The sequence below is a fragment of the Propithecus coquereli genome, unplaced genomic scaffold (assembly GCF_000956105.1).
Source record: "Propithecus coquereli isolate 6110/MARCELLA unplaced genomic scaffold, Pcoq_1.0 Scaffold310, whole genome shotgun sequence".
NCBI lineage: Eukaryota > Metazoa > Chordata > Mammalia > Primates > Indriidae > Propithecus > Propithecus coquereli.
Window position 1 is genome coordinate 4,328,795 of NW_012148731.1, and position 26,917 is coordinate 4,355,711.

The 26,917-nt window shown below is 44.9% G+C and overlaps 1 protein-coding gene across 1 annotated transcript in view; it reads left to right on the forward strand.

The window, feature by feature from the left end:
• Positions 1-26,917, forward strand: part of EVL (Enah/Vasp-like) — an 88,268-nt gene that overhangs the window by 28,142 nt on the left and 33,209 nt on the right. The window contains exon 3 of the mRNA XM_012650099.1: positions 10,857-11,034. Within this exon, the coding sequence (XP_012505553.1) occupies positions 10,857-11,034 (178 nt within the window). The remainder of the gene's footprint in view (positions 1-10,856; positions 11,035-26,917) is intronic.

Here is a 26,917-nt window from a genome sequence, read left to right on the forward strand (position 1 = left end):
TATCAATGAGCCTTAATGGTATGAAGGTTTTTCTAGAAACTTGTAGAAGCTACTTCCCTATTCTTCGAATTCACCAATTCTAGATCTGCCTTTTAGAGACACACTGTGCCACATATTGCAGGATATATAGCACCCTTGGCCTCAATTATGGTGACAACCAAAAACGCCTCAAAAATTTCCAGAACACACCATGGGCTAGGGGCTGGGAGGGGGCAGTTCCTCTCTGGTTGAGAGCCTTTGACACAGGATCCATTCCCTGGTGCAGTCCGTCAATCATAGTAGGTGTTCTCTAAGTGATTGCTCTTATTGTGACAAGTTTTCCATTCCCTTCCTGCCTCTCAGTCACCCTCCAGGACACACTAGGAAGACAGCATGGTGTGTGTGCTGGAAAGGGCCTGGGATTATAGCTGGGCTCCCCAGAACTTAAATGTAACTGTTCTCAGGGGCCTCAGTACCCCCCTGCCTCCTTCAGAGGAAGTCACATGTTGAGGAGGAGACCTTTTCCCTGTGCAGAGAGGGACTGGCAGCAGGATACCAGTGACACTCTGTTTAAATTCAAAGAGGCTGCGTTGATCCTAACTTAGGGATCTCCTAGAGTCTGACAGAAGAGTTACGAACACAAGACTTCTGCTTGGAATTACGTGTTCCAGAGACAGGCTGTTAAATGGAGCTGAGAGTATCTCCCCAAATGGCTGCAGTGTGTTAGCTAGGAACGTAAAAGAGATTCCTAGTAAACCCAGGCACTAGAGGAAGTGGCAAGAAACCTGGTCCGTGGTAACTGTTGGGGACCTCAGGAGAAAAGATTGATTTTCACTGATGTTTCCTGTCAGTGTGGACTGCCATCTTAAAATGGTGAAATATTTTAAGAGAGATGGAGATTTCTGGTTATGTAACTACATTGGGGTATCTTACATGTTTAATGCTCTTCGTGGTTTATGCAGCACTTTTCGTGGCTATGATTTCATTCTCGCAATCACCCCATGAGGATGATAGTACAAGAATTATTATCCTAATTGTGCTAAATATATGGCTGTAAAACCAGATAATTATTTGTGGAGAAAAGAACTAGTAAGGTATATCACCATTAGCCAAAGTCTATCCTGAATCTCACATTGAGGGTGAAAAACCTAAAGAATTCTTAGTTGAGAATGAGTTATGGCCACCAAAAATGTTAGTGAGTTCTCAGGCTGCATTAATAAAAGTAGAGTGAATAGAATTAGAGTGTACGAATAGAAGTAGAATAAGTTATCAGGAGTAGAGTGAATTGTAGAAGCTGAGTGCGTTCATCAAGACAGAGTGGACTGACAGAAGCTGAGGTACAGAAGGAAGGTAACAGTCCTCTGCTCTGCACTGGTCGTACTTCGCCCATAACATTGGGACCAAATCTGAGCGCCACAAACTGGAATCTACAGGGAGAAGGGTCTCCCAACTGTTGAGAGATCTGAACACAGTATATTATGTGGAGCAATTAAAGGAGTGACAAGAGGTATTTATTTGGAGAAGACAGAAACTGAAGGAGGAGTGGCCACAGTTTTCAAGTTAAAGAGCTGCCATGTGGAGGAGAAATCTCTCTTGATGTAGACCCCAGAGAACAAAACTAGGAATACTATGTGGATACTGTAATGAAGATTTGAATCCAATAAAAGGAAAACTTTCCTACAAGCATACTTTTGAAAGATGGAATGTGTTACGTTGTGAGCCCATGAGGCCAGTGGGCCATTTGGTAAGATTCTGGGGAGGACAGTCTATCATAAGGCAGAGATTTGGATGAGACGAGACCTCTATAGTCTTTACTAACCTGTAGATTCTATAGTTTTTAGATCCAGGAGAATACATGGCATCAGGAAGATAATTCTTTACCATCAAGCTTCTTTTTTGTAAAAGACTCTTGACTGTTTTGACCTACAGGCCTCAAAAACATGTTAGACAGCACAGGTGTGAGTTGCTTAATGACAAGGATACATTCCGCGAAATATGTCATTGTGTGAACATCATGGAGTGTACTTGCACAAGCCTAGATGGTAGAGCCTGCTACATACCTAGGCTAGCCTGTTGCTCCTAGGCTATAAACCTGTACAGCATGTTACTGTACTGACTACTGTAGTATTCAGTTGTAACACAATGGTAAGCGTGTATCCAAATATATCTAAACATACAAAAGGTACAGTAAAAATATGTATTATACTTTTATGGGACCACCATCATATATGCAGTCCATTGTTGACCAGAACGTCATTATGCAGCACATGACTGTATTTGGAGTTGCAAGGCCTTCCTGTAAAAGAACAAGAAAGACACTCTTACTTACTCCTATACTCCCCAAAATGAAACATGGGCAAACATTGTCATTATGGGCTTTTGTACAAAAAGTGACATTTAAAAATGTTCATTCTTTAGCAAGTGTCCAGATCAGCCCTGTCAAAGCTTGGAGAATTATTTTAAGAATAAAACTGATAATGAGACAGGTTGAATGTAAAAGACTGGAAAAAGATAAATCTTTCAGACACTTACCAAAAGAAACTGGTATGGCTATATTAATACCAGACAAAATAGATTGTAAGGCAAAAAGTGTTACTAAAGATAATGGCAGACCTTTTTAATGATAAAAGGGTCATTTGAAAAAGAAGTCATAACTCTAAATTTGTATGAATCTAATTATATATCTTCAAAATATATAAAGCAAGCATGGACAAATTTAAAAGGAAAAATTGACAAATTCAGAAACATATTTGGAGATTTTAATCATACCTCCAAGTTACTGACTAAGCAGACAGAAATCAGTAAAGACAGAAAATTTGGATAAAATTATTGATCAGCTTGACCTAATTTATATTTGTAGAAACTCAACCAACAATAGTACAGTATATAGTCTTACCAGGTACACATAAAACATTTCCCAAAATAGATACTATGCTGGGCCATCAAGCAAGTCTCAAGTTACGAAGGATTAAAATCAAAGAGTGTGTTCTTTGACCACAGAGCAGTTAAACCAGAAGTCAGTAACAGCAGGATAACTAAAAAAATCTTGATGTTTGGAAATTAAGAAGTACATTACTGGCCAGGCGTGGTGGCTCACGCCTGTAATCCTAGCACTCTGGGAGGCCGAGGCGGACGGATTGTTTGAGCTCAAGAGTTCGAGACCAGCCTGAGCAAGAGCGAGACCCCGTCTCTACTAAAAATAGAAAGATTAATTGGACAACTAAAAATATATAGATGTAGTCCCAGCTGCTTGGGAGGCTGAGACAGAAGGATTGCTTGAGCCCAGGAGTTTGATGTTGCTGTGAGCTAGGCTGACGCCACAGCACTCTAGCCTGGGCGAAAGAGTGAGACTTTGTCTCAAAAAAAAAACAAAAAACAAAAAAAAAGAAGTACGTTACTAAATGAACCATGAGACAGAAGAGAAATCACAATGTAAATTAGAAAACATTTTGAACTGAACAATAAGGAAAAAATAACATAGCAGAACATTGTGGGATGCATATAAAATAGTACATAAAAGGATATTTATTTTAACATTTTTTTAATTTTTTTTTTTTTTAGACAGAGTCTGGCTCTGTCACCTGATGCTAGAGTGCTGTGGTGTCAGCCTAGCTCACTGCAACCTCAAACTCCTGGACTCAAGCGATCCTCCTGCCTCAGCCTCCTGAGTAGCTGGGACTATAGGCACATACCACCACACCTGGCTAATTTTTCTATTTTTAGTAGAGACAGGGTCTCACTCTTGCTTAGGCTGGTCTCAAATTCCTGACCTCAAATGATCCTCCCGCCTCAGCCTCCCAGAGTGCTAGGATTACAGGCATGAGCCACCACACCCAGCCTATAAGGATATTTATAGTTATAAATGTATATATTAGGAAAAGAAGAATGACTGAAAATCAGTGATCTATGCTTCTATCTTAAGAAGCTAGAAAAAGCAAAAGCAAATTAAACCCAACAAAAGTAAAAGGAAATAAAAAATAAATACAAAAGTTAGTGAAAGAGAAAGCAGATATATGATGGAGAAACATAAAATGTCTTGGTTCTTTGGAAAAAATGATAAAATTAATAAATCCCTATTAAGAGCTGTCTAGGAATAAAAAAAGAGAAAACACAAATTGCCAATATCAGGAATGAAAGGGAACCTCACTATAGATCCTATAAACATTAAAAACATAATAAGATAACATTATGAGTAATCTTATGCCAGTAAATTTGACAACTTAGATAAAATGGACATATTTCTTGAAAATCATAAGGAAGGAACAATACCAATCTTATATAAGCCCTTCAAGAGACTAGAGAAAGAAGGACCACTTCCTATATTGTCTCATAAGCGCAACAAAACCATGATAGAAACTGCACAAGAACATTATAAGAAAAGAAAATTACAAACCATTATTTCTAATAAATAATGATGCAGTAATTAAGCCTAAACAAAAGATTAATGACTTGAATCTAATAATACATTCAAAAGAAAATTCTGACAAGTGAGATTTATTCCAGGAATGCAAGATTAATTTAATAGAATAAAGGCAAAAAAACTTATGGTCATCTCATAGATACAGAAAAAGCATCTGGTAAAATTCCGTACTTCTGCATGATAAAAGCTACAATGAAACTAGGAATCAAAAGTGATTCCTGCCAGGCACAGCAGCCCACACCTGTAACCCTAGCACTTTGGGAGGCTGAGTTGGAAGAATTGCTTGAGGCCAGGAGTTCAAGACCAGTCTGGGCAACATACACAGACCCCATCTCTATATAAAATTTAAAAAAAAAATTAGCCAGGCACAGTAGTGCATGCCTGTAGTCCCAGCTACTCAGAAAGCTGAGGCAGGAGGATCACCTGAGCCCAGGAGTTTCAGGCTGCAGTGAGTTATGATCAGGCTACTGCACACCAACCTGGGTGATGGAACAGGACCTTCTCTTTCAAAAAAAAATGTGATTTCTTTAATCAGATAAAGGATATCTACAAACAACAAGAAAACAAAAACTATAGCTGACATCACATCCTGCTTCCCCCCTGAATTCAGAATTGAGGAATAAGACAAGGATGATCCCTGTTACCTCTTTGATTCAGCAGTTAGAAAGGAAGAAGTAAAACCATCTTTCATCACAGATGACTTGATAATATATGTAGAAAATCTGAAAGTACCTATAAACTATTATAGTATTATAATAATGTATGCTACCGTAATTATATTAAGTGAATCTGGCATAGTCACTGGATAGAAGGCCAATATACAAAAGCCAACTGTATTTTTAATATATTAGCAATAAATAATCAGAAAATGAAATTTTAAAAGTACCATATGAAAGATCATCAACTTCAAAGACCTAGGAACAATTCTAAGTAAAGATGTGCAACTCCTCTATAGTGAAAACTATAAAATATTGTTGAGGTAATTCAAAGAAGGCCCAAACTAGTGGAAAGATATAATACATTCATGAATTAGAAGACTTTGTGTTACTAAAATATTGATTTTCCCCAAATCGATCTATAGATTCAGTGTACTCCCAATTAAAATCTCAGTAGGTATTTTGTAGAAATGGAAAAGCTGCTTCTAAAATGTATATGGAAAGGTAAGAATTCTAAAATAGCCAAGGTAATCTGGAAGAAGAGAAAGTTGAGTATTTGCACTATCTTGACTTACTGTACAACTACAATAATCAAGACAGTGTGGTATTGGCACAAGGATAGGCAAATAGACCAATGGAACTAATAAAAGTGTAGATAGACCCATATTACATGGTTGCTTGGTTTATGACAAAGGCACTATTGTATTCAGTGGGGGAAAGATGATCTTTTTAATAAATAATGGCAAAATAATTGGATATCAATATGAAAAGTTTTACCCGTAGCTCACACTATACCCCAAAATTAATTCAAGATATATCATTAATCTAAATATTAATAGTAAATCAGGTCGAGTGCAGTGGCTCACACCTGTAATCCCAGCTCTTTAGGAGGCCAAGGTAGGAGGATCACTTGAGGTCAGGAGTTTGGGACCAACCTGAGCAAGAATGAGACCCCATGCCTACTAAAAATAGAAAAACTAACTGGGTGCGGTGGTGTGCACCTGTAGTCCCAGCTACTGGGGAGGTTGAGGCAGGAGGATTGCTTGAGCTCAGAGTTTGAGGCTACAGTGAGCTATGATGATGCCATTGCGCTCCAGCCTGGGCAACAGAGTAAGACCCTATCTCCAAAACAAACAAACAAAAAAGTAAATCAGTAAAGTTTCTAGAAGAAAATATAGGAAAATATCTTCATAACATTGAGGAAAGCAATGAATTTGTGAACAGTACACAAAAAGCATTAACTACAAAAGAAAAAGTTGTTCAGTTGGATCTCTTTAAAATTAAGACGTTTTCTTCATTAAAAGACACCATTAAGAGAATGAAAAGGCAAGCTACAGAGTGGGAGAAGATAGTCACAATACATATATGAGACTAGGACAAAGGACTCATGAAGAATATATACAGAACTCCTATGAATCAATAAGAAAAAGACACCTCTTTTTCAAAATGGGCAAAAAAACATTGAACATAGATTTCACAAAAGAGCAGAAGAAAAGAAATGGCTAGTAATCATGTGAAAGGTGCTCTACATCATTACTCTTCAGGGAAATACAAACAAAAGCTACGTGAGACAACACTGCACACACACCAACAAGGTTAAAATTAAAAAGACAAACATGCTAAGTGTTATCAAGGATATAGAACAACTTGAGCTCTCATATATTGTCGATGAGAATGTAAATTGGTACAGCCTCTTTGAAAAATTGTTTGACAGAACTTACTAAAACTAAATACACCCCTATTGGCTGGAAGTAGTGACTCATGCCTGTAATCCCAGCACTTTGGGAGGCTTAGGAGGGAGGATTGCTTGAGGCCAGGAGTTGAAGACCAGCCTGGGAAATATAGTGAGATTCATCACTACAAAAAAATTTTTTTAAAAATTAGCCAGGCACACTGGTACATAGCTATAGCTGAAGTGCGAGGATCTCTTGAGCCCAGGAGTTCGAGGCTACAGTGAGCTATGATCACACCACTGCACTCCAGCCTGAGTGACAGAGCAAAACCCTCTCTCTAAAAGAAGAAAGAAAGAAAATACACACCTATCATATATCCTACTCCTGGGTATATATACTCAAGAGAAATGAGTGCTGTGATATTGTGAAATATGTATTTAGTCTTGGTAGGTTTCCTGGCAAAATGCTTGTCTTTTGTATGATAATGGGTTAACTAGTGGGTAGCAGCTCCTAAAGAGCTTCAGGATGGGGGATGGTCACCAGAAAGACCAAGATAAGAGGGACTTTCAGCCCACCTCTGAACCTCCAGGGAGGGGAGAAGAGTTGAAGGTTAAGTTGATCACCAACAGCTAATTATGTACTCAATCATGCCTAGGTAATGATGCTTCCATAAAAGCCCAGAAGGACTGGGTTTGGGAGCTTCTGGATAGCTGAACACGTGGAGGTTCCAGAAGGATCGTGCACCTGGAGAGGGCATGAAAGCTCCAAGCACTTTCCCACATACCTTGCCCTAGGCATCTCTTCTGTCTGGCCATTCCTCTGTATCCTGCGTAATATCCTTTATAAATAAGCCCGTAAACATAAGTAAAGTGTTTCCCTGAGTTCTATGAGCCACCCTGGCAAATTAATCAAACCCAAAGAGGGGATTGTGGGAGCCCGATTTATAGCTGGTCAGTCAGAAGCAAAATAACAACCTGTGCTTACTACCAGCATCCAGAGTGGAGATAGTCTTGTGGGACGAAGCTCTCAACCTGTGGGATCTGATGCTATCTCCAGTGAGATGGTGTCAGAATTGAATTAAATTAGAGGACACCCAGATGGTGTCCGCTGGAGAATCTGCAGGATTGCGTGCTTGGTGTGTGGGGAAATACCCTTATGCATCTGGTGTCAGAAACTTCTTTCCTATATATCCCCATATAAGTGCCTGTGTCCACTGAAAGAAATGTACAAAAATATTCATAGCAGTTTTATTCGTACCAGCCAAGAGGTAGAAACTACCCACCAGGCTATCAGCAGGAGAATGGAGAAGTTATTTGTAGTTAAAAAATGAAATGCTCCATGGAAGTCAAAAAGAATTAAATATGGATACTTGCAATATTATGGATGAATCTCATGAACATTGCGCAGAGTGAAAGAAGCCAGAAACAAAGAGTGCCTACCACACGAATCCATTTCTAAGTAGTTCCAGGACAGAAAGAAGTTAGTGATGGTAACAGAAGTAAAAAACACGGTTCTTTCTGTAGGGGAGTGTTGGTCAAGAATATTAAGTGAAGCAGCGACGTCAAAGTAGACTTGCAGTAATGCAGATATTTAGTTGGATCCTCCGATCCCTTCTAAGCAGGGTAAACAAAGGAATAGAACCATCAGACAGGTGCCGAGATGTTAGCTGTCAGCTGGTCAGGTCTACCTGGCAGTTAACGAACACTGGACACCTCTCAACAGATGGTCAAGTGACATATTGGCCATTTATCATCTGCACATTCATCCAAAACACACTGTGTTGGACTTTCCTTTTTTAGAAGGCAATTTTCAAATAGTAAATATAGATTTTAAAATGGTCATGTCCATCCAGCAGTTCTGCTTATAGGAATATATCCTGTAGAAATACATCTTCACAAGGATATTTAGTTCAGTGTTATTTATAATATTATCTTCATTTTCATATTCTGAATAGGCATCAGCCTCCCTCTGATTCTCACGCCCTCTAAGAAATTTGCCAACCAGAGATTTCAAACCCTAGGATTCTAGATCTCACTTCTCCAGAACATCCCCTCAAATGCCTGGAAACAGTAGTCTTGATACACTGAAGAGTCTTTTATCTTGCTTCAGTATTTCTCAACTATTTTTGACATTATGTGGTTTCCAGACCTCCTTCCACTTAGAAGGAGGCTTGCTCCAGTTTGTTAATACCCACAAAAAGTGCAGTACCAAAAACAAAAACAAAAAACTTGAATGCAGATCTTCTGATACGGACTTACCAGGCAGAATGGAACAGGTTCTTGTCTCTCTCATTCTGACCGCTATACACTATTAATTGTCCTCTAATCCTAAGAGCTGTTTTAACCACAGTCACTTTGCTAGTTCTTATTATGTACTCCACAAAACCTCCAGCCCTGCTTCTGGTGACCTAGAGCTAATCCGAGCCATCCCCAGCTCAGTGCTTGTGGTTTAGCTGAGTGTGCATGCGAATCTGTATTCCTAGCACAAAGAGCGAAAAATAGAAACACCCAGGAACTTGTGTGTAGATGTTGGCCAAAATGTGTGCCTGTCAGTGTGTAACAATTAAGTTGTAAAACAGTAACATTCTTTAGCTGATCTAGCACTCTCTCTCCCCACTCCTTCCCCTCTTATAAGAAGACCCAAACCCAGCTCCCACCTGAGTGAAACTTGGGAAAAGCTGTTCTGGATTTGCTCGTGTTTGCTGTCCTCTGGCCTTACTTTACCCAGCAGCACAGCAGGTGGAGCAGCAAAGGAGAGCAATGAGCCAGACTTCTCACCTTAGTGCCCCAGCCAGCTAACCGGGTGTCTTGGCCATGTCCCTTGGCATCTCCAGATCTCTTCCTGAGCTCACCTTCCTGGCAGCGGTGACAGTAGAGAGAGTTTTCCCCAACCTCAGATCACGGAGCCCTACAGCCTCAAAGCCAAACAAGATCTGAGAAATCACCTTGTACCTCTCCTACAGCAAGGTCCTTTCCCTGGCATCATTACCGGCTGGCCATGCAGCCTCATCCACACTCGGCTTGCATACCTAAACTCACAGCAGCCTTAGTGTTTCTCAGTTAGCACTCCTTGACCACCTGCTGTGTGCCAGGGGCTGTCAGCTACTTTCTCACATGTGATTTTATCCTCACAGCATAGCCATAGCACATTCTTCCCCATTGTACAGACAAGGAAGCTAATAACTAATAAATGCCATGATGTCAGACCATGTGGCCCCAAGCTAGAGGGGCTGGGGGACCGGAACAAGGGCTACAGCCCACAGCCTCATCCTCTCCAGGCTCCACTGCCTTCACTGCCGCCACTTACAAATATAGTCTTGAAGTACTTCGTAATAATCCTCTTTCAAATGTCTAAAAGAGCAGAAGTTTAGAGGTCAGACAGACCTGGTATGGAAGCCCCTGACAGCTTGTAAGCACCTGAATATCTCGATCTGTCTCCATCTTCTCCGTATCTTTCCCTGATGGGCCTGGCATTGCTCCTGGCAGACTGTTGATGCTTTTTGATAGATTAATAATAAAGATATTAGTAATGCTGTGTACTTGTGTGCACATTAACTTTTCCAAGTTATCCTTTTAACTCATAACCCACTTATGAATCCATTCTAAGTACTAGACATTATGCAGAGAGGGGTGGGGGGCATAAATGTGAATTAGAAAGACTGTTGCCCTTACGGATCATCATATCTAGAAGATAAGATATAGGTAGGGTGTGTCTCACAGTGTGATCCTCGCAGCAGCCCCGGCAGGTTGGCTAAGCCAGAATTATTATCCCCATTTTATAATTGGAGAAACCGAGCCCCAGAGAAGTGCAGTGACTGCCTCGAGTGGCACGGCTGAGAGGAGGGCCAGCACCAGGACCTGGGGAACCTGATGCCCAGCTCAGCTCTTCTCATCTGGAGGTTGCGACTACACAGCATTATTAGTTAAAGGAAATAACAGGTTTTTCAAACCCTCACTGCTCTGTAGGTTATGATCTGAAAATTTGCCTGATCGTGCTTTTCCCTTCTTCGAACCCCATCCCCATCTCCCTGTCCTGTAGGAGATATAATATCCTTGCTCTGTCGCGGCTCCCTCCAGCTCACTTACATTTTATTTATTTACACGTATTTCTCTCTCTTTTTCCCTCCAGGTTGTGATCAATTATTCAATCGTGAAAGGGCTGAAGTACAATCAGGCAACACCGACCTTCCACCAGTGGCGAGATGCCCGCCAGGTCTACGGCCTAAACTTTGCAAGTAAGGAAGAAGCAACCACATTCTCCAATGCAATGCTGTTTGCCCTGAACATCATGAATTCCCAAGAAGGAGGTAAGTAGGGCTTTTGTCTTGGCCTAATGCCAAGACCCTCTCTTGTTCTATCCCTGCCCCGTGCAGCTGTGGCTCTCTGGACGTCCTAGCACCGCCACTACATTGAGCTGATGTTACATGGGTTCTGCTGCCTCACTCTAGATTTAGAGAGAGATTGACAGTTTGAAGAAGGAAAAAATGGCAGTTTGTATCATTTTGCCATTTGTGAGATATAGGTATTTATTGACGTGTTCCTAAATCTATATATCCAGGTCTGTTTTGTTTGCCATCCTATTTCCATATTCTAGAACACTCGTTTGGCAGAGTGGGAGAGAACAAACAGCAATTTATTCTTGAATTCAATTATTCATTCATATACTAAGTGTTTTCTAAATATTTAGCGCAAGAAACTGGCTAGGCAAAATAGATAAGAAATATTTAATAAATAGGTTCCTTCCCTTCAAGGCATTTAGTTTTTCAGTTAGACAGATTCATAGACAACTAACTATGATGTATTGCAGTAAGTGCTCTAATAAAGGTACATTCAAGGTATTTAGGGGCCACAGAAAAGGAAATAAGTAACTCCGTCCATCTGGGCCACTAAGGGAGGCTTCCATAGCGGTGGTGACATTTGAGCTGGGGTTCAGAAGGGTGAGGAGTTTATAGACAGAGGCGGGAGTGGGCATCCCAGACAGAAGGAGCAGCAAGCGAAGACAGAGGGCATGTGCTGGGGTAGAGTGAAATGCAGTGTTTCTGGGGCCTGGGCACCGACAGTGGGTTGGTATGAAACTGGAAGGGTGGTGGGGCTTGCACAGTGAAGGGCCCTAAATACCCGGAAGACTTTGAGTGGGCTCGATCTTTGGTGTAGACAGTGGAGGGACGGGGGCTAGCAAAAGTTGCTAAGCAGAGAAGTTAAAAGCAAAGAAGCAAAAATACATGTGGCTTTCATTGGACATTTGCCATGGTAGCTTTGGAGGGAGGAGCCAGGCTTTCCTGGGTGTGGATGTCTTGATTGCGTCAGGTGTGGGCCTGTAGTTGGCATTTAAATGAACTAGAATGTAAAATGTCTGGCAGGCTGCCTGGCACGTAGTAACCACTGAGTGTTACTACTAGATTTACTAGAATCTAGTAGTATCTAGTAGTAATGCCCAGTGTGAGTGTTATTACTGTGGCTATTGCTGCTGCTGCTGTTGCTGCTACTGGAATCGAGGAGGGAAATGGGGAGACATGGTGCTCAGAACCTGGAGGGAAATGGTGCTTAAATGTCTGTTGGGCCTGATAATATTGGAGCTTTGGAGCCCAATTTAAACATTAGGAGAATTTTTTAAGTAAATAAGGACATGTTTTGAGCATGCTCCCCACTGGTCGTACCCAGGAGCAGGTGCTTGTACAGTGCTTTCCCATCACGACAGGGCTCCTGGTTTGTGGATTTTCGGCTGAGAACTGTGTGTGTGGAAGGAAGCTGCTCGGCCACAGCCGTGCTGAGTGATCAGCACAAGGCCTGAAACGTCGCAGGCGCCCACAAATGTTTATTAACCTGTCTTTTCCACCCAAGAGCCTTGATCTTCGTGGTGAAGGGAACCGAGTTTAATGTTTGCAATCTGAACTTACCCACCTGCCCCCAGGATGTGGGAGTTAATCTTTATTTTATCTGTATGTATAGATATATTGAGGGACGAAAAAAAAAAAAAGGTTTTAGACACCTCTTTCAAAGCAAGCACTTAAATTAAATAAAAGCTACTAGTTATTTTATTAAATGCACTGTGGAATCACAAGGAAATCAGTTAATCCAGCCCTCATTTTCAAATAAGCAAGCCGTGACCCATCATGAGTAAATAATTAGCGTCAGATAGGGAGTCAGGTCCAGAATCCGACCTCCCACGTCTGTGGGGTAAATGGATGCCTTGTAGGGGCAGGGGTGGGAGCCACCAGTTAGTTTTGGGTGTGTGGACACACTGTGAGAGTGGCCTGATTTGAGACTTGCCTTAGGAGTAGCAGTTGCTCATCCAGGTGCGGTTGGCATTGGCCTCCTTTCCGTGGTGAGAGCCCGGGGCTAAACGTGTCATGTGCAAATGAAGCATTCAGCTCGGTGCGTATATGTCCCCCGTACACACCGCCAGAGCGTGATAGAACGCGGTCACACCAGAAGGCCCCCTCCCTGCAGTCCCTACTCTCAAGGACAACTACAGTGCCCACTTCCATGTGGCAGAGTCATTTTGACTGTTGTTGTACTTCACATAAATGGGATCATACGCTGTGTGCCTCCTGTGTCTGAGACTGGATGTTATGCTTGAGGGATTCATCCACGCACGGTGTGCATCGGAAGTCGGTGATCTTTCGTTGCACTGTGCACTTCCGTTGTGTGACCCTGTCGCAGCCGATCTGCCCATTCTGCTATCCGTGGGGGGTTAAGACAGTTAGACCTCACGCGGTGCACGGCAGCCTCTCTTCCACCACTACCACAGAGGCTTGTGAGGCTCTCTATTAAATCCCCTCTGTGTTGGGGAAATTCCATCCTACCCTCCCTCAGTAGGAGGCAGTTTGCAGTAGTGAAAAAAGCATCTGTTTGGGGGCAGCCAGATCGTACATTGACTTTTCGCTGTGCCACCTGTGTGGCTTTAGAATTATAAACCCTATTTCTTAGAGTTGTTATGAAGATTAAATTTGAAATGCTTATAAAGCACATAGTATATAGTGCCTGGTATATGATGAGAGCTCAAATAATATTGATTCTTTCCCTTTTGGTCTTGTTCAATTTGATTATCGTCTCTAAGCTTCAGTTTCCGTATCTGTAAAATGACATCTTAAGTCCCACTTCCCAGAGTGGTGGGGAGGATTCAAAGGCCCAGGGTGGTGCCTGGCACCTTGGAAACACTCAGCCAAAACTCCTTCCTCTCCTCACGGGCTCATCTTTTTGGGTGGTAGGTATGTGGGGTCCGTGAAGCCTGCTTGGGGCTGTTCCTCAACCACCTTGGGATCACAGTCCCTACTAAGACTCAGCGTCTCCTCAGGTTGGGTCTTGCTCAGCATCGCCCACCACTTCCTCCCCGTGTGTGGACAGACACTAGTATGGACTCTTCCTGGTCATCCGGGCCTCGTAGATACAAGACACTTACATACTAAACCTAAGAACAAATTGTATTTGCCCTGCACTTGGTATTGGACAGTGTCTTCCCATCTTTGTTCATAGATGATTCTTGCCACAGCCCTGGGAGATGAGTTCCCAGATAACATCCCTCTTCTCTAGGTTAGGAAGCCAAGGCTCAGAGAGGAAAGTGACTTCCCTTCCCTGTAATCCCACAGCCAGAGAATGAGCTAAAATTTGAACTCAGAACTTCACTCATTCACGCAGTTTGTACTGTCTCTGTGCTAAAGATGGGCAGGGGCCATACTTCTGTGTTCTTCTTTTTGTCCTTTCAGCCTTTGAACAGTGAAACCCACTGTTGAATCGGGATTCTTAAAATTATTCTAGAGAAAGGATGGGTACAACAGAATATTTCTACTGCCTGAGTTCTACATGGCAGAGATACTCAGGCATTGAAAGATCTGTCTTTCTGACATTTTTACTTGATACTCACAGAATCTTACAGCGATAGTTTTGGATACTCATTCTTCACCTTCAGGCCCAACCTAGGGAACCTAAAGTCAATTTAGCAGGTAAAACAATAGATAAATAAAATAATACTCATGGATCATGGTAGTTACATTTCCCTGGGGGGAGGAAAGGAGTACAGAGCTAGCTTTGAGTTCACTGGGGACCTGGACAAGGCTCTAGTTTCAGGAGTTATCTCAGTGCATATAGATAGTCAGTCACTGGGTTACTGGGGCTTTTTCTACAGAAATTGACATCTGGAAATTATTTGAGGAGACAGGGAGGGGCTCTTTTCTGGGTGAATGAGGAGCTCCTTGAGTGGGTTAACTCTGTGTAGCCCCTATTGGCGGAAACAGAGTGCCGCAGCCTAGCTGTGGCTATCTGTGTCCATTGTTGGTCCGTGCTATTTATAGAGCATGGCTCACAGACCAGCGGCCCAGCTTCTCTGGGTGCCGTGTGACGGGGCATGATGGCCAGGAATGGTGCGCATGCTTTGGTGGGAACGCAGAGTGGGGCTTCTTTGGCCAAGTTGTATGATAAAGATAATGATTATAGTAATAATAACATCTAGGCTTTCTCATCAAAGGCTGGGCTTTTTGTTTTTGCCAGGCTACTTCTCCTATATGCCCCTTCCCCGCCCTGCTTAACGAAAGGCTCCCACCAGCCAAGCAACCTAGTGGGGTAAGGGCCTAGCAGCTCCACAGGAAGATGCTATAAGCCGAGAAAGTACTTCCTTATACTCTAAACCATTTATAATTTGGCTTTCATTTCCAGTAGGTAGTCAGGCCAGCTACTGTTACACACATTTATTCACATGGGGGCCTAGGATTCAAAAAAGTGATATGTCTACCAGAATCTTCCAGTGGAATTGAGACTGAAATTTAGGGCTTCTGGTTTGAAATTCAGTACTTTTTCTGTAACTCCGCACTGCTTTTGCAGGTCAGAGAGGAAGACTGACAAGCTGTTTTCCTTGTACCCACAGTCCCAGGTGGCCTCACTTTTGGGATCTGGACTTGGGTAGGACAGTGAGCATGGCCCATGCCAGGCTTCCAGCCCCTGACAGAAGAGTGACTGAAAAACAGGCCTCAGAGTCCATGGTCTGCCTCAGCGCTGACTTGCTGATACCAACTCCAGGAAGCCCCTTACTTAGACTTCCGCCGCCTGCATCTTCAGTGGGAGCACACTTTCCTTCTACGGAAGCCGGCAGTCTCAGGCAGGGAGGACTGTTTACAGGCTGTTCCTTGGCACCCCAGCCCAGCTCAGTTTTCTTCCCTTCTACAATTTATTCTCATATCAGATATCAGTTCATAGTTTAGGAGCCTTAAAAGGCTGCTGCTTCTGTATGCTTTTATATGATTCTGCCACTGACTCGCTAGGTGACCTTAAACAGGTCATTTCTCCATGGGCCTCAGTTTCCCCATCTTTGAATTCTAGTTCACCATGTATAGACATTGTCACTGTGACCATTCGCTAGGAGCAGGTAAAATCTTGTGAAGAAACTAGAACAACGGAATGTCCTCTTTCACTTCCTGAAGGACCCTAGGACTTCCAGGAGGCAGGATCCCTCTTGCGCCATAGTCACTGAGTGAACCAGTCCTTTTTCACATAGATAGTAATTCATGTCTAATATTGAAAATAGAAAATACAGACAAGAAAAGGGAAAATTCCCTGTAATTTTACAACACAGAGCTATCTACTCTTAACACTTATATATCTTTACAAACGTTTTTGTGTTCACACGTGAATGAATAGCTATTCCCCTAAAATCATCTGTACATACTGTCCTATAACCTGCTGTGGCATAATAGGAAATATTTACATGGCTTCTGCCCTGGTTCCTGGCACAGAGCTTCCAAACCCTATAACTTCCTGAGTGAGAAAGGTAATAGAGCATCTTCTGGTATAATGTTTGGTCTTCGTCTCTTCTTCCTGACATAAGAGCTTCTAAGACCCTTGGAATCTGGGCAGTGATAAGAGTGTCTTTTTGTAAGTTAAAGAGATGACTAGTGTCTAGAAGTGCCTAGATAGCTTCAGAATGGAGCTGGTTTCCAGAGGAACCAACCGTGTGATTAGAAATTGGAACACTCTGCCCCACCCCTCACCTCCAGGGAAGGGAGAAGGGCGGGAGATGGAGTTTATCACCAGTGGCCAGAGATTTACTCAATCCTCCCTACCTAATGGAACTTCCTTAAAAAACCTAAACAAAGGGGGTCAGAGAGTTTCTGGGTTGATGAACACGTCCACATGCAGGAAGGGTGGCATACCCCAACTCCATGAGGACAGAAGCCCTGTGTATCTCTTAATCTGGCTGGTCATCTGTATCCTTTATAATAAATACAGTGTCTTCCTGAGTTATGTGAGTCATTGTAGCAAATTGTCTAAGGAGCCGGTCATGGGAACCCCAATCTATAGCCAAGTCAGACAGAAGTGTGGATAACCTGTGAACCCACTACTTGCGATTAGTGTCTAAAGTGTGGGGGCAGTCTTGTGGGACTAAGCCCATGACCCATGGGATCTGCACAAACTCTAGGTAGTTAGTGTCACAGTTGAATTAAATTGTAGGACATCCAGTTGGTGTCCACAGAGAATTGGAGAATTGCTTTGTTTGGAAATCCACACATTTGGTGTCAGAAGTGCTGTGACTAGAGGAACAGTTTCTCACCTAGCACTATAGTATGAACATCTTTCCATGTCAAGAGTATGGACCTGGCCGGGCATGGTGGCTCACACCTGTAATCCTAGCACTCTGGGAGTCCGAGGCGGGTGGATCGTTTGAGCTCAGGAGTTCGAGACCAGCCTGAGCAAGAGCGAGACCCTATCTCTACCGAAAATAGAAAGAAATTAATTGGACAGCTAAAAATATATAGAAAAAATTAGCCGGGCATGATGGCGTGTGTCTGTAATCCCAGCTACCCGGGAGGCTGAGGCAGGAGGATCGCTTGAGCCCAGGAGTTTGAGGTTGCTGTGAGCTAGGCTGATGCCATGGCACTCTAGCCTGGGCAACAGAGTGAGACTCTGTCTCAAAAAAAAAGAGTATGGACCTTGCTGATCTGAGTGTGGTGATGTTTACAACTAATTGATCACAACCAGTTCCGGATTCTTTTGTTCCTTCTCCACTCCCACTGCTTCACTTGACTAGCCTTAAAAAAAAAAAAAAGAGTATGGATTTTCCACCATTTGTGTGTCGTGAAGATGTACCACGTAAGCATCCTTCTGCTTTCAAACATACTGGTTGTCCCCATTTTTCATTATTACACTCTTGTAATAGAGGGCATTCTTATATGTTTGTATATATGCTTTGTATCTTCTGTGTTCATCTTTACACACTTGTCCATTTATTTCCTGGGGCATATTTCTGTGTCAAACAATATATACACTTTTAAAGTTGTGGTATATCTCGCCAAATGCCCTCCTGAGGGAATACCCTAGTTTCCTTCCTAGGAATACCCTAGGAATACTCTGTCCAGCATGCGTGACAATTGCCCACTGCCCCAACCTTCACTAGCACTAGGCATTAGTACTCTCATTAATCTTAGTAAACACAAGAGAAAGGAAACATTTTATTTTACATTTTTCTTTACTAGTAAGGGTGAACATTTTTTATACATTAATTGGCGATTTCACTTTTTCCATTATTGTCAGCAGCAACTTTGGCTAAGCGCAGCACAGCTTGAAGAATGCAAGCTCCTTGCACCTTTAGTCACATCTGCAAATTCCCACTCCCTAAGTATATTCATCCTCTGATGACAAAGGGACCTTGTATTTCCTTTGGCAAATAGATGGAGACAGTCTAGCATCATGGTATGTTCCAGGCTCATGATGGAGAATAAATAGACCTCCTTCACTGTAATGTCTACATTGTCCATGTTTTAGGAGTCGTCATTGTTATCTGTGCTTGTCTGCATAGCCATAGAAGAAACTATTAGCTTCCATTCTCTTTCATTGCCTGGACCTATCCTTCCACTGGAGGAACTTCTTATTTAGTGTCTAGAATCATGTTGGTAGGTCACAGAGACATTCCTTGCCCGTTCCTCATCTGGCCTCTGAAGGACGCTGTCTGGTGCAGTGGAAGGGAAGGGAGAGCCAGGAGTCCCACCAAAAGCACCAGAGAAAGGCTTCGAGTTGTCTTTCTTCAGCGCAAGCCCCCACCTGCCCTCTCTTCTCCTTGAAGGGGAGTTCTGATCAGGGTATTTCTCTGCTGCCCACTGATCCTGGTACCTACCATCCTACTGTCCCTGGTTTTTAAAAATGGACAGAAACAAAAGAGGCAGAATTCTGTAGCTCTGGGGCTTGAGGTTGTCATTTTATATTATCTCAGATATGTTTTTTTAAAAAGGAAAAGGATACCAAAAGTGACAGGAAGGGCACACAGGGAGCCTTCTGATGAGCTAGTGTTTTCCTTTTCTAAGCATATGCAGGCAGTGGAGTAGGCACACAGCCAAGGACAAACCTAGAAAAGGCAGAGTCCTGTCGGAGTTGGATGCCAAGGTTTTCAAATACTGTTCCCTCCCTGGAATGTTTTCTTGCTGTCTCTACTTACCAAAATCTCCCAGCCCGCTAGACACGGCTCAGCGCTCTTCCCAGAAAGCTTTGCCTCATCCCCCCAACCTCTCGCCTCCCTCCCTGACTTCCCTTGACACTTGGTTTCTGGTTTCTGGTTTCTTGGTTTTCTTATTCATTCCTTCTTCATTTTGCCTGCCTGTGTTGCTCTCTCATTGGGTGTCACTTTCTCCGGGCAGACTTCTATGGCCCCCTTGTCCCACCCTGAGTCAGGGTGAGGCACCTTCCCTGTGCTTCCCTGTTGACAGTCACCACTTTGTAGCGTGAAGGCCTGGCTGCTGTGTGGTCTCCCACGAGGCTGTTGTGAGGGGGGCACACACCTGCCCTGCTCACCGTCGGACCCCAGCTCCCACCACGGTGTTTGATGCGTCCGTGGCATCCACAAGAGCTGTTGAATGTTGAGAGACTGTATGCTCCTGAGAGCAGGAGTCACCTGTTAGCCACCTCTGTGTACTATAGATGCATGCATGTTCATGTGTGTATGTGTGTGCTCATGGGTATATGTTCACGTATGTGTGAGCTTGTGTGTGTGCATATGTACTTACCTGAGCAAGTCACTTGAGCTCTCTGTGCCTGTGTCCTGACTTGTACTGTGCCTCGTAGAATTAACTGTGATGGTCCCTTTAAAGTACTCAGGACAGTTCCTGATGCACAGTATTTGATAAATATGCGCTGTTTTAAAAAACCCAGTGTGACCTTTTCAGGTGGCACTGGGCTGGGGATGAGTGAAGAGTTACCTGCCTCTGCATTCAGTGGCCCCAGAGGACTTCACTTTCGAGTCTCTTGTTTGTTATGGTCATTGCTGTTTAAATCTCCCTCCTCTGCCGGCCCTTCGCCCATTCCTTTCCAGTGTCGATCAGATCCAGGGCTTTGGCTACTCCTTTCCTCATATTTGATTAATTGGCTATTGATATGGATAATACTATCTCAAAGCATGAGTTATTTCATGGGCTGTGTCTCCTAATTGGTGAAATTGGCTGGTTGGTTTATTTGTAAAAATTCTAAGGACTAGGGCGCTCTCCACACTAGTGTAAGGGCCCCAGGGCAGAGATGTCCCCTTGCACCCAGCAGGTTCTCAAATCCCCTGTAGAATCTGCCCCCCTTTCTTCTTTACTGTTTTTTTTTCTTTTTTATAGACATCTTTTTCTAAGCCTTGCAAAGTTCCCATTATGGTGGGGATGAGGTAGTTATGCAGTGAAAAATAGTAATAATAGTAACACAATAATGATGATCTTTCTTTGGAGCTGCCAGAAGTCTGGGCACCTGTTTGAGAATGTGTTTCCTCACTGAGTCACTGTAGGAGCATGTAAAAGAAACAAGGAAGCTCCACCGCGAAATCCTGCATGTGGGTAAATAATTCCCTTGCTGGGCTACAGTCACGAATAAACTTAAAGATAAGAAAGATCTTAGAGATATTTAATCCAGTTCTTCCTCCTCTGACCTATTTTTTAACCTTTGGAGCTGCAGCTCTAGTTGAAGAGGAAGAAGGAAGGGGAGGTGGCCTCACAGAGGGCTTTGCGGAGCCGCTGGGCCCGGAGCGCAGACCTTGCACCAGTGGTGCCAACGCCCAGGCCCACACCCTTGCTGCTACACCCACCGCCTCCTGTTGGGCAGGTGCAGCTAGCACCCCAGGGCCCTGCGCAGTCACTTCGTCACGGTACTTAGAGGGTTTATTCAGAACACCTCTTTGGTGTCAGCAGCGCTGCTAGCCTGCCAGTCCTTTGGTAGCAGGACCCGTGCTGTCTCAGTCATGCCTGCCTCTCCAGAGCCAGTGTGGGGGGACACACAGCAGGCGCTCAGGAAATGCGTGATAAACTGCATCAGCTTTTTCACTTTCTAGTGTCAACAATCCTCCAAGAACAGGAAGCCCAGGTTCTGTTCTAGACTGAGACTCGGGATGTCTGGCTCTAGGTCCAGCTCCACCCCATTCACTGACTTGTCCTCAGTCAGGTCCAGGGACCTTTGTAGGTCTCAGTTTCCTCGTCTCAAACATGGAGTACTGATTGTCCTCCACAGTCTTTTACCAGGTTAGAGGCCCTTTCTCCAGGGTGCCAGGTGAGCTGCCATCTGCTTGGGCAATTAGGAGGCCATGGTGTTGAGGAAAGCCAGGGAGCTGGCTGCGAGACCTGGCTGGGCCGCTTGTTTGCATGTGAGTTGGGCAAATCACTTCCCTTTCCTGGACCTTGGCTTCTTCATCTGTAGGATGGGGATGGTTACCCATGGCTCGTCTGTCTCGCAGCATGAGAGTCAAAGAGACAATGGGTATAGATTTCTGAGCGTTGCAGGCAGGAACGGCTTTGCTGGTGACTGGTAGCAATAGTGGTTGTAGTAACCGCAGCAGTTTGGCGAAGTCCCATTTGGATAAGGAAAATGCCTCCCCTCCACAGTGTCTGAAGTTCTGTGGAAAGTTTGACCCTCCGTGAGTTCCCGTGAGTTAGTGGGAAGAACCTGGCCTGAAGTCGGGAGTCTGGGCTCTTGCCCTGAGGCAGCCGCTGCTTTACATGGGGCTTCAGGTATGTGTTGTCTTCTCTACAGGCACTAATTATTTAGATACTGAAATGGCAGGGTGGGACTAGATAATGAGCTCTCAACAGGGACAAAGTGGAAAAAACTGGTGATTTTTAGGGGACAGAGGGACAAATGTGCTGCACTTTGCGATGTGCAGGGCAAGTCCTGCACAATGAAGTATTATTTTGCATGTCCTGCTAAATACTTAAAAGGTTTATTTTTAATTATCTAAGCCAGAACTTAGTCTGTTTTAAGAAAAAGCACTGTTTTCTTTTTTTAACCAGTTATAGTATATGCTGAATTTTCTAGGAATGCAACTACCACATACGTCAAAAAAAATATATACTTAATTTTTTGTGTGACTTTATCAAGAGTTGTTTTCTGTGTTGGAAAATCACATTTCCAGCATCGTCACTTGCTATAGTTTAGTCATCCAGATAACTCCCCTTTATCAAACCCATTGGTGGCAGCAGCGCTCCCAGCCGGCCTGTGGGTAGGTGCAGTGTCTGGCTGCTCTGTCGCCTCTGACCTTTTGCACACCACAGTGCACACAGTGCACACGTGCTTCTCTCTTTACCTCTCCGTATAATACACTTAAGGCATTATACCGACTTTTTTTTCTAATTTATGTAGGTAGGTTACATAATCTATGCATTTCATTTCAGGATAATACAAGGAGCATTACAAAATGCTTGTTATAAAAAGGGCGCCGTTGGGTCTGAGAGAATTGAGAGTACTAACCTAGAAGTTCTGCAAAAATCAGACGCATTCCTTCTTGCATCATATCTGTTGTCTTGTTTGATCGTCACTTAACAGTGCCGTGTAGATAGCATAATGTCTGCCCTGTCTTTCAGCTGGGAAAGCTAAGCCCCAGGGGGAGGAAGTGAGTACTGGGCCCAAACCACTTATTGACATGACCCAGTCAGGAAGAGAAACTGGGATGAGAACACTGTTCTTCTTCTCAGAGTCAATGAGGCGTAGCGGAAGAAACACGGCGCGGCAGAGCCAGACTACCTTGCATCCAGATTTCTGCTTTACGCTTGCAAGCAGTCAGGGCCTTAGCAGGTCACCTCCTCCGTAAGTAGATGTAACAATACCACGGGCCACTGGTGGATTATGTGACATGATACCTACACAGGATGCCTGGTGCCTGGCAGGTATCCTTCAGGGCTGCTCCCCTACCCTGCTCCACCTCTTGTCCCCAGATCCAGTAGTCTTTCATTAAACCAGTTTAGGTTCTCTCAGAACGTACCACGATCATTTTATAACTGTCTTCCGTTATTCCAAGAGAGCAGGGCCCTGGTGGCACTTGAAGCAAGGCCCAAACTCATGGAAATCGGCCACTTGATGAGAGTGAATTTTCTAGAAAATCTTCCCCTCAAAGCATCTGCTGGTGTAGAAGACAGAGAGTCCAGGCCCAGGTGGGGCCCATGAGCAGGAACCAGTAGGGGCCTTAGGTGTCATGAGGCTGAGTTTACATTTTGCAGATGACAAAACTGTGACCTGGTGAGGGGAAGGACTTGCACAGGGTCACGGGACAAGTCAGGGGCAGAGCTGTGGCCACAGCCGAGGTTTCTCCCACCAGCCCAGGAGACCTGGGTTTGAAACGAGCTTTCCTTCCTGAAAGAGAATGTTCACCGGGCCTAGCACCCGGCTGGGGCTCTAGGACAGGGCTGAGATAATGGGATTTTGACCATTTCTCCCCCTCGCTTCTCGCTAATGAAATTGCCCCTGCTTTGGGGTTGGATGCAGTAGATTTCAAGCTAATGATTTTTGAGATGTTCCCGGGATCCACCAACGTACACCAGGGCCCTCACCTTGATGCAGCCAAAGCAGTTCTACTTTATCCATTTGATATAGTGAGACTCTGGAGAAAAGGAAAAGAAGAAAATCTTGGTAGCTTTATGGAAATCCACATTGGGTGAATTAAAACACAGGACAAAGTGCTCGTTATCATTGGCCTCTTGACGTAATGGTATATCCTTTTCTCACTTGGTTTGCTTGTAATAGCATCATTGGTATATTTCAAGAAATGACACTCCTGGTACTGGATGATAAATGTTTTCCCAATTTTTCCAACCTCCTTAATCGATACCCAGTGGCCCAGCAGCAGTCACGGGAAGGAGCCCAGATGAGGGACAGACAGGCTTCTCGTGAAGTACTTGGCCCCTTCCATTTCCTCATCGAAGGAGTGGGACGTTGTTAAACCTCATAGCTTCTTGGAGTTGGGGCTGAATTTTGAAATTACCTACCTTTTCCCCTGAAGAGAAAGAAATACTGAACTGTCTTCATCTCCTTAGCTCCAAAGGCCATTTAGCACTTTCTACCCCCTGAGATGCCTTCTGGGCTTAGTGTGAACCAGAAGGCAGGCCCAGGCCGGCCCTGCCCCAGCCTCCTGCGTCCCCCCGACTGCCATCTGGTGGCCACTTTGGGGAGCCAGGCTTGTCTGTCTCCTGACCCAGCTCCGATGCCCACTCCCCGACTGTTGGGTCGAGCAGGGCCTCGTGGCCCGTCCATGCCAACAGCTGCGCAAGTCACCCCGTCACACTTTCACGCAGGCTGTTCTGGGCCTGAATGCCCCTTGCTCTTCCCCTCTCACTGTCCCCCACACTTTCAAAATCTTGCTCGTCCTTCAAATGCTGTTCCCCAGACGCAGCTTTGTCCGGCCTCTAAGGCGTGATCATTCAGTCGCTTCCCTGGACTCCCACGGTGCATCATTTTTGCCTCTGTCATAACAGTCAGCACCACCTGGCATGTCGTACTGTTCCCTGGGTGTGCCCCCAGTCAGGCTGGAAATTGAGAAGTGTCCTCGTTATCTCTGGACCCTCAAAAGCCAGCATGCTGTCCGATGTTTGAGCTCTGGACACATCCACACCAGGCTGCGGGAGCAAAGCAAGATCCAGATGCGCGCCATGCCCCGAGCCCCAGCTCAGCATCCAGGTGTGCTGGGCTGTGTCCAGCAATGAAGGGCGTGTGTTGGTCTGAGCCCGAGACCCCTCTGACTCGTCACCTCCATCACATATACTCACTGTCTCTCGCCTGAAGTGTCGTGATGGGGTCTTAACTTGTCAGCCTTCTCCCTTCTTCAGTCTGTCCTCCTGAGGTGCTTCTGAAGCGGCCCGGTCTGCAAGCCACCCATGGCCTGGGTCCTGTGCTCGCTTACATTCTCTGCATACTTGGCCCCACGCCACACCCTGCCATGCTCTCGCCTGTCTCCTTGTCACCTGCTGCACAGCCTTTGCTTTCCTGTGTTTGGGAAGCCACCCAGGTGCCCCAGGAGACCTCAGGTGCCCCTTCCCCCACTCTGAACACACTGCTGCTGTGCCATACGTTTGGACTCTGGGCTTGCTTGTCTAGACTGTGAGCTCCTCGAGGGCAGGTGCCTTGCTGTTCATGTCTGTATGCCAGGTGCCCTGAAGAGACACTGGTACACCAGAGGCGTTTGGTGAGCCAGGGAGCTCTCCAGCTCGCTCCCATGTCATTCCTGCCGTCGCACCCTCCCGCGAAGACAAGACGAAGTTCCTGAGCCAGCACTGCTCGCCTGCAAGCCTGCGAAATTGGGCTCAAGGTGAGGGGTGCTATCTGTGATTGAGGGACATGGGCAATGGAATTGTCTCACACAGAAATCGCACCCGTCACCTTGGCCTGCTCAGCACCACCCCAGACAAGGAGCCCGCCTTCCCCAGCCAACAGCCCTGATGAAGGGCCTTCAGCTATTCGTGACCCTGAGGCGTGTGTGCTACGGAAGGAGCTTTGACGTGGACGCAGATCTGGGTTCAGGCACACCAGTTGTGCCAAGAGTGTGCCCTTGAGCAAGTCACTTGACCTTTCTGAGACTCAGTTCTCCATCTGTAAAATGGGTTAATCATACCTACCTCACAGGGTTGTTGTGAGGATAACACGAGATGATGATTGTAAAAGTTCTTTGTCACCTGTAAATTACTATAACAATTTGAAATTTACTCTTTTTTAAAAATGTATTCGCAGAGGTAACTAACAATGCCAACTCCTCTAGTAGTGCCAACAGGCTGCGCTTTGGGAGACAGAGGGAGGCCAGGCCACTTGGGTCAGGGAAACAAGGCTTGACCCAGGCCCTGCCGGACGGGGGGCAGATGGGGAGGGTCTGACCATAAGGAGGATGGGGGCGCGAGCAGCTCTTGGTGGTTTGTGAGCTCAAATCAAGGTTGAAGGAGATGCTCTGCACAGGGAGGGGTCTCCCTCTGCACACTGGCAGTACTGTGTGTCCCCTTTGGGCCCTAATTTCTGAACATCCCACCAGCATCCTGCTGCTGCCACTTCTTCATTGAAGAGCTGCTGGCTTTGCAGTTTATATCCCAGGGAAGGAAGGCCACTCTTGCCACCAGTCCCAGGTTATCTTCCTAACATTAACGGCAAGATTGCTTTGGGGCTTTTAGTCTTCCGTAAATACAGCCTGGACACTACACACCCAGTCAAGGCTTGAGATAGTTAATGGTACATTCCGGAGTGTTGCCTCACCAGTGCCTGCCAAACACACTTCCTGGTGGGGCACAGGGAGCAGCCAGCTGAGGTGTGCCCCCTCTAGTCAGCACAGGGGTTGACAACGTGGCATAGACTCTAGAGGCGGGTGACAGAGTGCTGTGCCCTGGCTCCAGGCATCTATCCACACCTTGTCCCATGGAGCAACTGTGAAACCCTGGGCAAGCCATTTCGCCATTCTGAGCCTCAGTTTCCTCATCTTTGACTTGGACTCAGTCACCACCTCACACAGTTATCATTAGGCTCAAATGATAAATTAGATGGAAATGTGATTTGTAAGCTGTAAAGCACCATAAGGATACAAGTTGTTGTTCCTGGAACACCCAATCCCTAGGCACTGTCGGGGATCACTCCACAGTAATGGCCAGAGTCACCCCGTTACCAGTAGGCTGAGTTATATACTCGTCGTGGAAAGGAACAAGCCCCCACCTTCCTACATGCCGTGTGCCTGGACCTCGGTTCACTGGATCTTCACAGCGTCCTTCTGAAATTGTCAAGGAGTCATTAGGAATTATTGTCTCCACTTTAAGGAAATGGGCCAGATATGGGGGCTTATGCCTGTGATCCTAGCAGTTTGGGAGGCAAGGAGTTCGAGACCAGCCTGGACAACATAGCAAGACCCCTTCTCTACAAAAAATTTTTTTAATTAGCTGGGCATGATGGCGTATGCCTGTATTCCTAGCTATCAGGAGGCTGAGGTGGGAGGATGGCTTGAGCCCAGGAGTT